Raw genomic sequence first — 14,613 nt, 5'->3', positions numbered from 1 at the left:
AACATCACCAATCTGTCAACACACTCCCCACACACGAAACATAAAAACACACAATCTCCCATCTGCGCTGGGAGCTAACGGCGAAGCCCTCCCGCCATCTGTCCGGGGTCTTCACTCGCCACGGAGCTTTAGAAGGTCGAAAACAAGCGCTCCCTTCGAAAAAAATCCACCCGTTGGCCCGCGGAGGAAATAGCAACCTTATTTACGTGCTGTATTTCATCTCATTATTCCAAACCTGGATGTGGCTCAGCTCTACTACACACAACAATACACCAGGTTGCTGTGTCACATCTGTTTGTGTTGATTTTCCTGTGACGTGACAAGCTGTGGGTGCCAGAGGTGGAAAAAGAAGAGGCTGCTCGTACAGTGGCACGACTGCAAACATATGTAGAAATGAGCAAGGCTGAGAAAAACGTGCCAGAATATCCTGCTCGTGTCTCAGATGTCTCTCGAGAGTATTTTAGGGGATTTAACCAGTGTCAGACTTTAAGCTCATTAAGATCAGAGACGTGTGAGCCTCCTGGGAGAGAAACTGTCACAATCAAGCCTTTGTAATCTTTGTTTTCTTCTTTTCTCTTAAATAATGAGACGAGGGGCCGCGCAGAAAACCACAGATATATATTTTTATGTGCAAAAAGCCAATGATTTAGTTATTTTTGTTAAAAGTCTTGTGATGTTGGTTGTGTTGAGGTTAACCTCTGGTTGACGGGGGGGGGGGCTGTTTGTTGTGTCATCACTAACTGCTCACAAAAGCAACATGAGAAGCATTTTGCAAGAAATCAAACCCAATTGTCAATATTTTTCGAGACATTGAATCGACTCTGGATTTTTCGACTTGGAACCTTGAAAACCCTGTTTCTCCTCTGGTGCTGATGAGAGTCGACAGCGTTCAGACTTTCCGTAGATATTTATTGCTCACAAGCCGCGGAGGAGCACGGGGTGATTGAAAGGAAGAGTCACTTCTCCTTGTACTCGAACACAATACAACACAACAGACAGTAGCAGTAACTAACACAGGAAGTGAGAGCCTCTCGTCAAGATGTCAACTCCACCTTGTTTATGACTTTCATTTAGTTTAAATCTCCGCTGTCTCCTCTCAGCAGCGCGAGTCGCACATCCTCCCTCAAACCTCCTCAACTCACCGACAAATGTTTTCCACGCTCCTCAAATCGTACACGGACAGGAAGGAGGCTTCACTTCCCCCTCAGGCTGTAATTCTACATAATTAGTTTCCTCGTATATGAAGACACTAATATCATCTGGGGTATACTTAAAAATCGTATTAAAAAATGATGTAGCGTACAAGAGACATCTCCTCAAAACATTGATCATATTAAAAACTATATAAGATACATGATTGCGACATAAATTTACCCCATACTCAGCTTTCTATTAATCTGTGAAATAACTGACTGAATAATTAATGATGACTAATAATCCCATTGAAATATGGAGCTCAGGAGGTTTATACCTTATGTCTGCTGCAAACTGGAGGATTTAAAAATCTTAACTGATTTAAAAACGTGGGAGACGACAGACACAACGACAGAGGAGACCGACTTTTAATCTTTTAATTGTGAGAACGTACAAACACTAAGAGACTCCAGAGACTTGGGAACTCACAGAAACTCACCTCATCAAACATGGCTGCAGGATACACAACAAACATGGAGGCGGACTGTTGTCAGCTGTTTGTTTGTGTAATGTTTTGTATGTAATGAAAGATATAAAAAACAAGCTCTCATACTGTTGCCACAATTCCACAAGTTTGTCCTTTTTTACTGTGAACTGAGCAAACTAACGAGAAGTGTCACCAAACTTGTGTTTATAACTAAAACATGGCTTCCTACAGTGTTAATGTTTCTCCCCAAACATGTTTGATATTCACCATTTAAGATTCCGGCGGTGACATTAAGCTGTCTGTGAACTCTTCACACTACCGACCTGCAACCGTCCCAATAATCCTCTGGTGGGCAGCAGGTATAACACGTGCCTGAATGGCACTAGGCTGCGTAGTATCGACTGCACTTTCCTTTGCTAAAAGTTCATCCAGTTTCATTATAGTTTTGTTTCCAATTAAATCTGATGTGAGAGTGAAACTTCATTAGTGTTTTGAAATCAATATTTTTCATCAGCGAATCCACCGTAGAAACTGTTCGAATCAATTTCCTTTCATGATATGTGGACGAGGAAACTGACTTTATGGATTAAAGTATAAGATGTGTCAGAGTAGCTATCATTATAAAACTGTCACCATGTGGCTGGACTGATGTTCCACCTTCTCCCGCATCACAGGACGAGAGGAAACCGACTGGAATCCGTCAAACGACTGTCGAGCTCAGGAAAACTATTTGCCAGTTCAGGGACGAGCTCATCGCTCTGTTCTGAAGGACTGAGTCAGTGAGACGAGTCAGTGAGACGAGTCAGAGGAATGTGAGTGAGCATACTTCTCTGTGACTGACACTTTTTACAAATACTTTCCCTTTATCCTTCGGACGAAGCTACGACACACTCAAGGAGGCGGGACTGACGACATATACACCTTCATGGTGGATATTTTACATATTTGTTGCTATGGCGACACACTAACTACTGTTAAACACATCTCCTTTGAAAAGTAAATTCAGGAGTGGTACATAATCGAGTGTATAGAGTGAGAATTAAACACAGAGAAAGACACCGTCATGCTTGGCTCGGTGTTGTCATGGACACAGGAAGCAGGCGACGGCAGAGGGTGCACGTAGCTTCCTACCATCAATATGTCATCGCCAGAATAATGTTGATACCCGTGTCTCATCATTTAGCTGTAGGTTTGTTAAAATCATCGTTAACCAGACGCGCAGTCAGATAGAAGCCTTTTCCATTCTGCACCACACAGAGTAATCTGGAGATCTGCTCAGTGCAAACAGAGCACAGGCTTCACAGGTGGTTGTAAAAGAAGATGGAGCCTTTCATTTAGCCGGCCACGCTAAAGGCTGTGAGCAGAATGTGATATTTAATAGTCTTCAGCAAAGTGAACCAGGAAGACGGATCTTAAACTGGAAAGTTACACCTCCTGCTGGCTAGTGAATGTATTTTCTCACAATAATAATGGTTGTGATAATGACACATAACCTGATATTCTGAATCAATTACACTTTGGTTAAGTTCAGCCATTATCATGTTGGTAGTGAGGGTCATTTACTTTTAGTTTAATCTTTAGTCAGTAATTTACAGTCCACGTCAAACTCATTGTAGCTGTTGCAGCATTTAAAGCTTGTATGCACAATATTTTGCCACCAGATGTCACTAATGCACCGGCAACTTATACCAAATTAGGTTTTTTCGTAGGCCACACTGTCCCGACCCTTTGTTTATCAGCAAAATATAGCAAATCCTCAAAAGAGTAACCGTTAAACCAGTGTTGCCAGATGTGCGATAATTATTGTATTTGTACGATAATTGTGCCCTCTGTACGATCAATAATTCATAATGTACGATAATGTGATCATCCAGCCTTTTTCCGAGCTCACTGGGTTACTCTAAGTAGCCTGTGTCTGTCGGGATATTATTTCTTTGAGGGCCGCTTTTAATCTTGAGCTAAATCTATTAGCTGGGGTCAAATGGCTGCACTGTCCCACACATAATTAGTTTTGGATGTTAATGTAATGATGTAGATCTTCTTTTTTTTTTTTTTACAAAACACATTTTTTGTGTCACGACTCCCAAAGAGCTCGCCATCAAATGCACGTCATTAGAGCCAAGTTGACCGTCCCCAAAATTGGAGCCATTTATGATCAAACTATCCACTCAATTAAGTCGCGTCTCCTTGACAACCCCACGCTCGTAACAAAGTTATACTATTAAGCGTCCCTTAAATTTGACTTTGACTCCCGGGCCATTTTTGCCAAGCAAATGGGGGACCCTGTTTCTCATTATCTGTAATTATTGTGTGTGTGTGTGTGTGTGTGTGTGTGTGTGTGTGTGTGTGTGTGTGTGTGTGTGTGTGTGTGTGTGTGTGTGTGTGTGTGTGTGTGTGTGTGTGTGTGTGTGTGTGTGTGTGTGTGTGTGTGCGCGCGCGTGTGTGCGCGTGTCAGACAGCCTCATTAGCAGCTATCTGACCATTAACAGTCTGTGTCATCGCCGAGCCAACCAGCAGAGACGCGGCGCCGTAATTAGCGCCAGAGACTTTCAGCTCGTTCACTTGCTCTCTCGTCCATTTAGCTTCCACTAACACACCGCACTCTCCCCTCGCCGCCACCCGCCCACACACTCACACAGAATCTCCGGGCCACATGGTTTGATTCACACAGGTTGTACGCACACCTACACGACGGCCAGGCACACTTGCCTCGTCTTGTTCGCACATATCCTGAGGCGGCGTTCTGTGCACCATCCTCCGCACACTTACATAAACTCCCCTCTCTTGTACTATCATGGGTAACGTGCGCATTATGAATCAGCCGCGCGGTTCTGGCTTCTCACCTGAGACGGGTCTCATGCACTGAGATGACCAGAGGCTGCTTTAGAAAACATGCGGCCCTCAGGTGAAGGTCAGCTTTGTCGAGAAAAGACGAGAAGAAGAAGAGTTTGACTCACAGAGCCTCCTTCAGCCTCTGAGGGAATCGCTGTGCAACTAGACAGTGATTCATTGGATATGTGTGTGTGTGTGTTGTGTGTGTCTGTAAGATAGTATAGTTGGAAGCAAAAGAGAGAAAGAAAAATGGAGGAGAAAGCAAAAGAGTGATGACTTTGGCGTTCTGCCTGTGGACCGCAGACTGTCAGCCATGTTCACACTTCTGTCCCCAGATGCTCCAAACCGTGGAGGAGCTGCCTGCCAGGGATCGATATTCCACCCGGTCGGCCCCAGGGAGACGTCCGGGGGCTGTGCATTAACGGCCAGACGCTGAGCTCAGATCTTTGCAGCACTCGGAGCGGTTAGGAAAACTGGATGTTTGTTTTTCTGCCTCGTTGCCGTCAAAATTAAATCACAGGAGCTAAAGATGGGCGCCCATCTCCTCCCCGTGTGTGTGAGGAGGAGAATTACTAACCTTGGTTGCCTCTTAAACAAATCAAGCGCTCCTATTTGGGTTTTAATGGGCTGGAGTGATTACGCAGTGATTGCATTCGCGTGATTAAACAAATTGTTCAGTTTTCAGCTTTAATATCATCCATATTAAACTTTGCAAACAATTTGTTTTGCACACAGCTACAATTTTTTATTTAAACATCTGGCGAACGTGGAGCAGGCGTTTCTTTAATTGAGCTGCACAGTTTTCTGCTGTGGAGCTGCCAGTCTTCCCCGTGAGGTGCAGATGCATATTCATAAAGGTCTGAAAAATTCATGTGTGCTGCCACAAATTCTAGTGTTGTCGTAGCCTCATTTGAATAATTGAAGGGCCAGAGGTAGCCTCTCATTGTGGAATTAAAGAGATTTGTGTTTTTTTTGTCTCGGTGAACAAATGCAGCATCATGTGTGTCAAATGGTTTTAAACGTGTGCGTGTGTGTGCGTGTGCGTGCATTAGTCTTACGTGTCAGTCGTTGCTTTCTTTTCTTCTCCCAGAGCAGATCTTTTGTCACGGTTGGCTTTTAGAAATTTGATGATGAGTAACCGTGAACATTTTTACAACTACTAAGAGTTGTAAGAACCACTCAGCTAATAAAAAAAACTTCACGGTCAAGTCATCAGCAACCCACCTGCCTGGTTTGAAGTGAATCAAATAATCTTTTGAGAAAATCTAAAATACAGACTTTCTCTGTGAGTCTAGTCTGTGCACGTTAATGCAGCTGAATCATACAAGCATATATTTATTGAGGTACTTTGTCTGTACACACGGTAAACAATACTTATTTTATGGCATTTAAGGTTTAAGTATAAGTGAATATGCCACATATCTTGAGTCTCTATGTTATTAATGTAAGAAAAACGGAAAATAAACATACAAGAAATAGCCAAAGAAACAATTATGTAAAAGCCCTTCGGCAAAAGGACGTTTTGAGAGATTATTTAACATTTCAAGCAAACAGCAAATTATGATGAGGTAAAAAGATTTTCTCATTTTTCACTCTTTTACTTTTTGAGTTTTCTTCTCGTCCTCCCACATTAATCTTTTCCCTCAGTTGTCACATTGCAAAGTCTGTGTGTGTCGCTGGAGTCTGATCACAACAGCACCATTATCGCCACAGAGAACCTGGAGGACTCTGCACCCTTGGAGCAGAAACACTCCCCGACTCAGAACTCTTTAATTGGACTTTTTCTGAACTCAAATTGAAAACGAGGCTCGACTGCAGCCGATCTCATTCATCACTACCTGAAGCTGTGCCGGGGGGGGGGGGGGGGGGGGTGTAAGGGGCGGAGGGTGAATCACTGTGAAGATATTTGAAGTGGGATAATCTGCTCTCATTGTTGGTGTTCTACTGGTCCTGCATGTATCACACAGAAGACTAACTGTGGCATCAGGGCAGCTAACCAGTATGTTTACTATCTTGTCTTAAGAGTGTGGTCTCTCAGTTTGAGAGCAGGACTCATTGATTTCACACTCGGGGGTATCGCACAATGGGGCTGATCTATTCACTTCAATTCTATTTTTGCGTCGCATGCCGGTAGACTTGACTCACAACAAACACACAGAGCAACAACATGGAGTGAGCAACAACGAGGAGTGAGCCAAAGAGTCGGCTGTACGGAGGTATTTCACACTTCCTACTCCAAACAACGTCCGCGGCTACTTGCAATATCTGCAAAGGAAACGTTGCGAGGGGGGGTGGCGGCGGTGGTAGCACCTGACATTTTATTCTCTTGGGGAAGTTCGACAGACTTGCACACCAAAAAAAAACAGAGCCGACATTTCACGTGAGGAGAAGAGCTGAAGCTGCAGTGCAGGACATCTTAAGTACGAGCAGGGTATATTCTGGGGTTCAGTCCATGTCTGAAAGCAGCTCAATTCAAAGATCATGCTCTTTGAATGAAGGAGATAAAACGTAACCGGTTAGCGTAGTGTGATAAGTGTGAGTTGAACTCCACAGGGTTCATGTATGAGCATTCAGGCTCTGGGCTTTCAGCACCACGGACAGCTCCTTTCACTCCCTCTCTCTCTGTCTCCTCCTCTCAGTCTTTCTCTCTGTCGCTCGCCCCTTCTCCACTTCCAGCCGTGGGGCACAGTGACACCCGCTTCCGACTAAATGCTTGGTCCGCCCGAGTTAACAGTGACTCTACCCCGAGGATCCCTGCGGTCAGCGATGCCTGGTGGTGCCGCTCCCTTCTGTCTGCACCGCTCAGCTCAGGTTTCAGTACGAGGGCTGTTGTCGCTGTCGGTATTTTAGCTTTTCACTCAAGTGGCCTCTTTGGGAATAAAAGAAAAGGTCCTTTCTGTGCTTCTTCCCCTTATTGTACTTCCTTCTTTCTTGTTTTGGGGCTGATAACATATCTCCCCCGTGCACTAAATGTGAAATTAGCATTGAGGCTTTTTTCGTTTTGATCTTTAAAATTTTAATTGGCTTATTCTGGCTGCGAGTCGCTAACATTCTGAAAAACTGCCAGATTTCACTGTGTGGTTTTTATGTGTTCATTTCCGTGTTGTCACCGTTTGACTCGTGAATCAGCGAGACGAATGTTGTAGCAGTGGGACTGGAGCCCGGCCAGGCCCAGACTGGGAAGTCTGGCTCATAAGTCAAGTAGTCACCCTCATAATTTGATCCGTCCATATGCAGATGCTTGTTCCCAGAGGGGAGAAGATGGCAGCACGTGGAAATCAAGAAGGGGAGAAATTGAATCAAGAAGATGGAGCATGCTTGTGTTTTTTTTTTACACACTCCTGTAAATTTTACTACAGAAATAGTGCTGGATCATGTTTCATTACTGTGAGTGTGTGTGTGTGTGTGTGCATGTGTTTGTGAATGTACTGGTGTCAGCTGCTTCTGTCCAGGGTGGAGATCTGGATGTTGTGCTTGTAAACAGCAGAAGTGACGTCCCTGTTTAAAGTCCACTGATAACTGAATGGGGAAGTCAAAGGGAAACTCGTGGCCTTTACTTTGTTTTACAAACCGAAACGACTTGAATGTGTCACATTCATCCTGAAGCACCTTAAATGAAAATCAGATATAAATCCCATTAAGAGCTGCAACGCATTTTAAACTTTGAATCGTTACAAACAAAAGAAATCGCACGGTTTATGAAAATCCTCATCACTGTTGAAAGATGAATCTGTTGCTGCTTCCAAGCCCATAGGTTTATTTTTTATCACTTTTCGATATGAAGATACTTCACATTAGAGAAGCTTTTTTCTGAGGTCTTAAATTAATCCCTCTCTCCCCTCACAATAAGTTTGTGCCTCATATATTTATTCACCATCTTCCGCTTTTTATCCTGTTTGAGTGAGCACTTCTTTTTCTTTATCATTTCAACCATTCTCGCTGTTTTCATGTCACTTTCTTATTTTTATTAGCTTTCTCTGCAATTCAATAATGGGATTTTTTCTTCTTCATTCTGATATCTGCAAAAATCCCTCGGAAAAAAGAGGCTTCATGGCTAAAATTAAACCTCACATTTCCTGCTCTGTCTCTGCCACCTTTTCCCTTTTCAGTCTAAATCATATTTTTGTTCTCTCGACATTGCAGGTCACTATTCACCCTGGAAGATCCCTAAGCAGGTAACATGCATCAGCTTCCAAAATCTGGACCGTCCCCAGCTTTTGAAGCATCGATATAGATTTTAGTGGCAGCGGCTGCAGACGTGCTATAATCACATCGACTCTTCTGCTCCCCAGAAATGACTTTTCTGTCCCTCCATCGTCGTACTAACTCTACTGATGATTCACTCCATGTCCGTGGCTTTTATAGCAGCTAGCCCTTGATAGCTGTCCCTCCTTTATTGCTGTGAGATGGCAAAAAGGTCAAGTAGCGCACTCATAACACCCCGAGACTCTTGATCCCGCTCGTCAGACTTGATTCATGGCCCCGACTCGGTGCCATCAGGGTTATCTGCACATCCATGTTTGAATTATGCCACAGCTGTAGTGCTGCTGTCTGTCTGTAATGTGATGAGTGCTTTGGCGTGGCCCAGATGCATTTGCGTCACTTTTTTTAACCTTCATTTCACAACATCTTTCTAATTTCTGAAAGCTTTTTTATACCTTACACTTCCTTCCCGGTCATTTATCTTTCCTTTCACCTTTATTTCCTTTTATCACATTAAAGTAAAAACCCCTCTTGCTGCTTCCTGTGCTGCTACAAACACATTCCTGTAGTATCGCGCTCTCCCGAGGCTCAGCAACAACTCCGCCCACCAAACATCCTCTTAGATCAGATTCCCTCTGTCTTTTACATTTCTCACCCTCACATGCCCACACATGAATGTTTCTGCTCGTCGTTCTTTGTTTCTCTTTGTGCAACTATGTGTGTAATCCATTTCATGCCTGGACGTCCTGCCAGCGCCGCTCTGACCAGCCCCTGACCCCGGATCATGTTGTCCCCGTCCTGGATCGCCACCAACGGCCTAGAAACAAACCTCCATTGTGCAGCTTTAAAGTCGCCCCGTCCCTTGGAATCCCCCCCATTGTTCATCATCTCTGCTCCCTCTCTATTTTATCAATCTCCTGCATCTCCCTCGGAATAAGTGTGATTCTGAGCTCTGAGGGAAAAGCTTTGAACATCACAGTGCAGCAGCCAGCGTGCAGAGCCTCACTCTTCTTTTTACCCCCTGGTGGTAATTTGTTGCTGCCCTGCCCCTCTCCCCCAGCTGCTGTACACCCCCCCTACACACACACACACACACACACACACACACACACACACACACACACACACACACACACACACACAGAGTTCAGTCTCAGTTTAATTGGATATCATTTGTTACAGGAAGACTTCCACAGCTATGAGAAGGAAATATGGAGGAAACTCGACTAATAAGGGAAGAACAGGGAATTGATATAATTGTCATATCGACCTGCAGCCGAGCGCAGCCCTGAGCCACTGAGAGTTACATTTGCAAATGAGCTCATCGAGGTTTATCTGTCAGATTCAGCACCTTCTGTGTTCTCACATCGGACTCCACGGACTTAATGTGGACTTTATGCTATTATATACAGGTGGAGAAAGTCCTCAGATAATCCGGAGGCTCTCGCTCGGACATTTATGTTCACGAATTCACCTCCTCCAGAGTTCATTGCGTGTCTGGAAGCAGCTCTAGTGTGTGCTTGCTTTAAAAGTCTTAAAACAAACAGACATTAAAGAGACAGACAGAGCGAAAGAGAGATGAGGATGCAGCCGTCTCATCTCAGCCGTAACAAGGTCTCCAGTCTCTGCAGCCCGGCCCCCGTGCAGACGTGCTTCACATCAATGGCTCGACTCAAACCATAACGAATGGGAACGCTTTTGATTCTGGCCCGGAGCTTTTATGGAGCTGATATTTATTCTCAGTACATCTTGAACCAGATGCCCCCATAATTCTCGATATTAAAGTGTGCCATATGCAGCCGGTCTCCCGACTCGGTTTCAAACAGCTTATCGCTCCCTCCGGATCCATCTCTCACACTTCCTGACGTGTCCCTGTGTCATCCCGTCGCGCCGCGGCTTATCTGACACATCAAGGCTGACACTCTGACTGGTGTCAAAACTGATGCTGTCACCACAAATACTTGACAGCACATACATACATGTTGTGTTTTGGAAGCAAAATTGGTCAAAATACACAATATATCACCTCATCAAGATGGAGTAACCTATGTGCTGGCCATATCTTTTAGTTTTTTTGCATATATCTAAAACTCCCATCCAACATCCTTCTATGTGTTCTTCTTCATGTCCTTTGATTTGTTCAGCTTGTTTCACACACTAACCTCACTAACTGTCTGGCTTCCTGTCTGTCCAGCGAGACTTGACCGTTCACTAAACCCCGTCCCAGACTGATTCTCCAGTTATTGCTCAGTAACAATAACTAGGCATGACAGGCCCTGTCATGTTTGGGGTTTCTCTACACGGCCGAAAAACAGACAATTCTCAGTTTCTAAAGAGTTCAGAATGTGGTGTCGTTTCTTCTTAAGCATCTTTTCTGAACCCAAAACACAAAGGCAAGAGAGTAAAGTCTGGATTCAACTGTTCACCTGCTTTAACTTAAGCTGCAAACGTTGATTTAACATTGATTTGAGGAAAAACAGCAGCTCTGCCCTGCTCTTTATTTAATTTGGGACTTTTACATCCAAACATTAGCTAAACGTCAGCTTTGTTTCAAAGGCAGGACACTCGTAATTAGTTATCAAGCTAGAGTTAAAAGAGAGTAAAAACAGCAGCTTTGTTCTTTTAATGGATTTGGGAAAGTTTATCCTCTAACAACATTAGCAAGATGGTTTCACATTAGCCAGACACATTGATTTCTGCTTATCCTTAAATCCCGAAGAAGGCTAACTAGCTTTATTCTGAAGTACAAAAAACAATGGCTCCTACACTGATCATTAGCTGGTGAGAAGCTTCTGTTTCTAAACATTTTAACACTAGCTTCAGTTTATGCTAACTTTAATCTGACAAAATCTGGGGTTTTTGCCCATAAATAAGCAGCATTGTCTCAAACAGTTCCCTAAACAATGTGCTGTTTAAGAACAGAAAACTTGACAGGCATAGCAACAGTGGCTACGGGTTTAGCGAACGGTCAAATATCATTAGAGCGAACCCTCCTTTAGTTTTGTTTTCATGCTAATCAAGCTAACCGAACATCGGGACTGGGAAATACTGACCCCTCATGCCGCTGTGCTTTACAGGTGCTGGAGCAGTGGGAGTCCCAGCAGGGCCAGAGCAGCCCCGCTCAGACCAGCCTGTCGGCCCCCGTTATCCCCCACAGCGCCCCCTTCCCGACCCACCATCTTCACAGGGCCTCGGTCCCAGACTCAGCCTCCGAGGCCCTGGCTAAACCAGACCCCTATGACCTTTATGAGAAGTCCAGGTCTATCTTTGAGAGTAGGCGTAAGTACCAGAGCTGATGCCGCGGGTGTAGTAGCACTGTGGGTAACGACTCGACACTGGGAGGTGGTGCAGTGAAGATTCATCACTTCAAAATGTGTTTTATTTGTACAGCCCATATTCACGAATCACCAATTTGTCTCACAGGGCTTCACAAGGTGCGACATCCTTTGTTCTTAACCCTCAACAAGACTGGACAAACAGAAACGAGGAAACTTCATCGAGAGCCACACGTTAAAAACCTTGTTGAAGTGATTGACCTCTTTCTATCAGAGATCTGACGCTGGATCTTCAGCACAAACACTTTAAATAATCATCAGAAGCTTTGCAGATGTACACCCCCCCCCCCCCCCCCCCCTCTATTAGCATTTGCAGCTACTTATCCTCGTGTTATCTCCTTTGATCCTTGTTCATTAACCGCACACAAACAAAGCAGCATATTCACTAACGGTCTCTTTATTGACTGGTGGGATCTTTACGTGGAGGCGGTGACATCCTGCCACCTCGCGCCATAAACACAGGATGAATAAACCCTGCGCTCGTTGCCGGCGATATTACCTCCCCATCCATTTGTTAAGAAAGTGGTTTTTTTTTTCTTGGGAGGACATTATCATCAGGACGCATCATTACTCTTCCCACAACACTGCGGAAATGTTAGTGGGTTGTTTTTATGTGTGTGTGTGTGTGTGTGTGTGTGTGTGTGTGTGTGTGTGTGTGTGTGTGTAGGTGGGTGGCTGTTGTTAGGATTTTAGAAACACTGAGGTTATAACTCAAACTCAGCACAATCTTTTAGTCTTTTATCTACTGGTCTATAACATTGACTGTATGAAGATGGATGATGTGAGAGCCGCCCCAAACTGAAGCCCCAAAAAATCTTGATCGCCCCCTGGTGGCTGGCTGGTATAGGTCATAAACCCCTGATGCCTCCATGTTACGCAAACTTACTCCGATTATGTTGATTCAGAGTGAAACTGTTTCTGGAGAGATCTGCTCCTGTTCTGATTGACAGCTCGACCTTGATCTGAGGTTAAAACTTTATTCTCTGCCCTTCAAAACAAATCCATCCGAAAATTACCTTGACGTGATAACGATGTTTTCTGTAAGTACTTTCAAATATTGCCTGGGTAACATCCTGTATTTACCAGCTGGATCTCTGCAGCACTGAATGTGGTTTCTGTGGTAACAGCTGCGTCACCGCTCTCGTCTGTAGTCATGATATCATCTTCTCCCATCATCCCTGCTGGGTCCCAGCAGAGCGCTCGCTGTGATTAAAACAGTCGGAATTGGAATCAATTTTTCATTCGCCGCCACTTGTCTTCGGTTGACTTCATTTTGCTACTTTGCAGATCATGTTGTTGTGTGAAGCCCCTGATTGTAGATTAGTGCTTGCATCCCACCTCACGCTGTAAATAAAGAAGCGGTATATTACACACCGTAAGCACTTCCTGACGTTTATGGATGATGCTGAAGTTCTGCGGTGACAGTAGTGCTGAGACACGGCCTTTTCTGCCTTGTTCTAGTCTTTGTGGAAGTTTGTGCATTTTCCGTTGTGCTCTCCGAAGCGCGTGCTGCCTGTGTGTGAGCAATATTTGTGCATCTGTTATTGTTTATTGGTGCATTTTTCTTTTCCTATGTAGAACCCGGCCAACCAAGGACTGTGTTTCCTGTAGACTTGACAGGTAAAAGTCTGATCCCTGCATGGACACTGTTAGAAAACAAACTGTAACCATTGTAAGCTAACAGAATTTTTCGTTTGTCGTCTGTGGTTGTGTTACTTCAGGAGCGGAGTACCAGGACATCGAGGTCCACCTGCGCAGGCAGAAATCTGGGTTTGGGTTCCGGGTGCTTGGGGGCGATGAGGCCGGGCAGCCTGTGAGTCCGGAGACGCGTGAGAAGGCTCGTATGGCGATGGGCGTGGAACCCTGTCATTTCCTCCTCTCTAACCCACTACACACACACACTGTGTTCACCTAACCCCCTGACCTCTGACCCCCCCCCCCCGAGAGAGTGGTGGCTCTGGCTGCTTTAGTGTCTTCTGCTGTCTGTCAAAGTAACAAAACAATATTTCAATCGTGTTGTTCAGCTGATTATTTATCACTTATAACAAGTTAACACCCACTGCATGTGACACTTAAACAAGTCCAGCATCTAAACCCGTCGGATCTCTACTTCCTATTTGTAACAGTTTACATTTTCTAATAGATCTTGATCGGGGCGATCATCGAGAAGAGTCCGGCAGATCTAGACGGACGCTTGCGGCCCGGTGATGAGCTGCTGTTCGTGGACGGGATCCCGGTGGTGGGGAAACCTCACCGATACGTGATTGACCTGATGCACGGGGCGGCACGAAACGGTCAGGTCAGCCTGGTCATCAGGAGGAGAGTGCAGGCGCCAGGTGAGAGATCAGGGAGGGAAGTTCGTTATTATCATCAAATCTTATAAATTAATCTATGATTTGATTGATCGTTAAGAGTAATTTATGGTCAAGTAATAAATAAAGTTCCAAAGCTGCTACTGGAGAGAACATGATTGTAAATATTCACAGTTTTATGGCTTTGCCTGTCGAGTTGACTCTTTAAAAGGTTGAATGAGGTCGTATATCAATCCTTCCTGAAGACCTTCAGTTTTAAATATCTGTTTTCTGCAGAAAAAGTAGTTTTCAGCATTTGCAAATCGTATAG

The 14,613-nt window shown here is 44.5% G+C and overlaps 1 protein-coding gene across 9 annotated transcripts in view; it reads left to right on the top strand.

Annotated features, from left to right (window-relative positions):
* Positions 1–14,613, top strand: part of magi2a (membrane associated guanylate kinase, WW and PDZ domain containing 2a) — a 176,817-nt gene that overhangs the window by 147,863 nt on the left and 14,341 nt on the right. For 6 of the 9 annotated variants that reach the window (XM_034578120.1, XM_034578124.1, XM_034578121.1 and 3 more), the window contains 5 exons: positions 8,597–8,628; positions 11,734–11,935; positions 13,570–13,611; positions 13,713–13,828; positions 14,135–14,327. In XM_034578120.1, coding sequence (XP_034434011.1) covers positions 8,597–8,628; positions 11,734–11,935; positions 13,570–13,611; positions 13,713–13,828; positions 14,135–14,327 — 585 coding nt within the window. The remainder of the gene's footprint in view (positions 1–8,596; positions 8,629–11,733; positions 11,936–13,569; positions 13,612–13,712; positions 13,829–14,134; positions 14,328–14,613) is intronic. The other 3 variants (XM_034578125.1, XM_034578122.1, XM_034578123.1) reach the window with 2 other exon arrangements.

The sequence above is a fragment of the Hippoglossus hippoglossus genome, chromosome 23, assembly GCF_009819705.1.
Source record: "Hippoglossus hippoglossus isolate fHipHip1 chromosome 23, fHipHip1.pri, whole genome shotgun sequence".
NCBI classification, from domain to species: Eukaryota; Metazoa; Chordata; class Actinopteri; order Pleuronectiformes; family Pleuronectidae; genus Hippoglossus; species Hippoglossus hippoglossus.
This window is presented reverse-complemented; position numbering and strand designations above follow the sequence as displayed.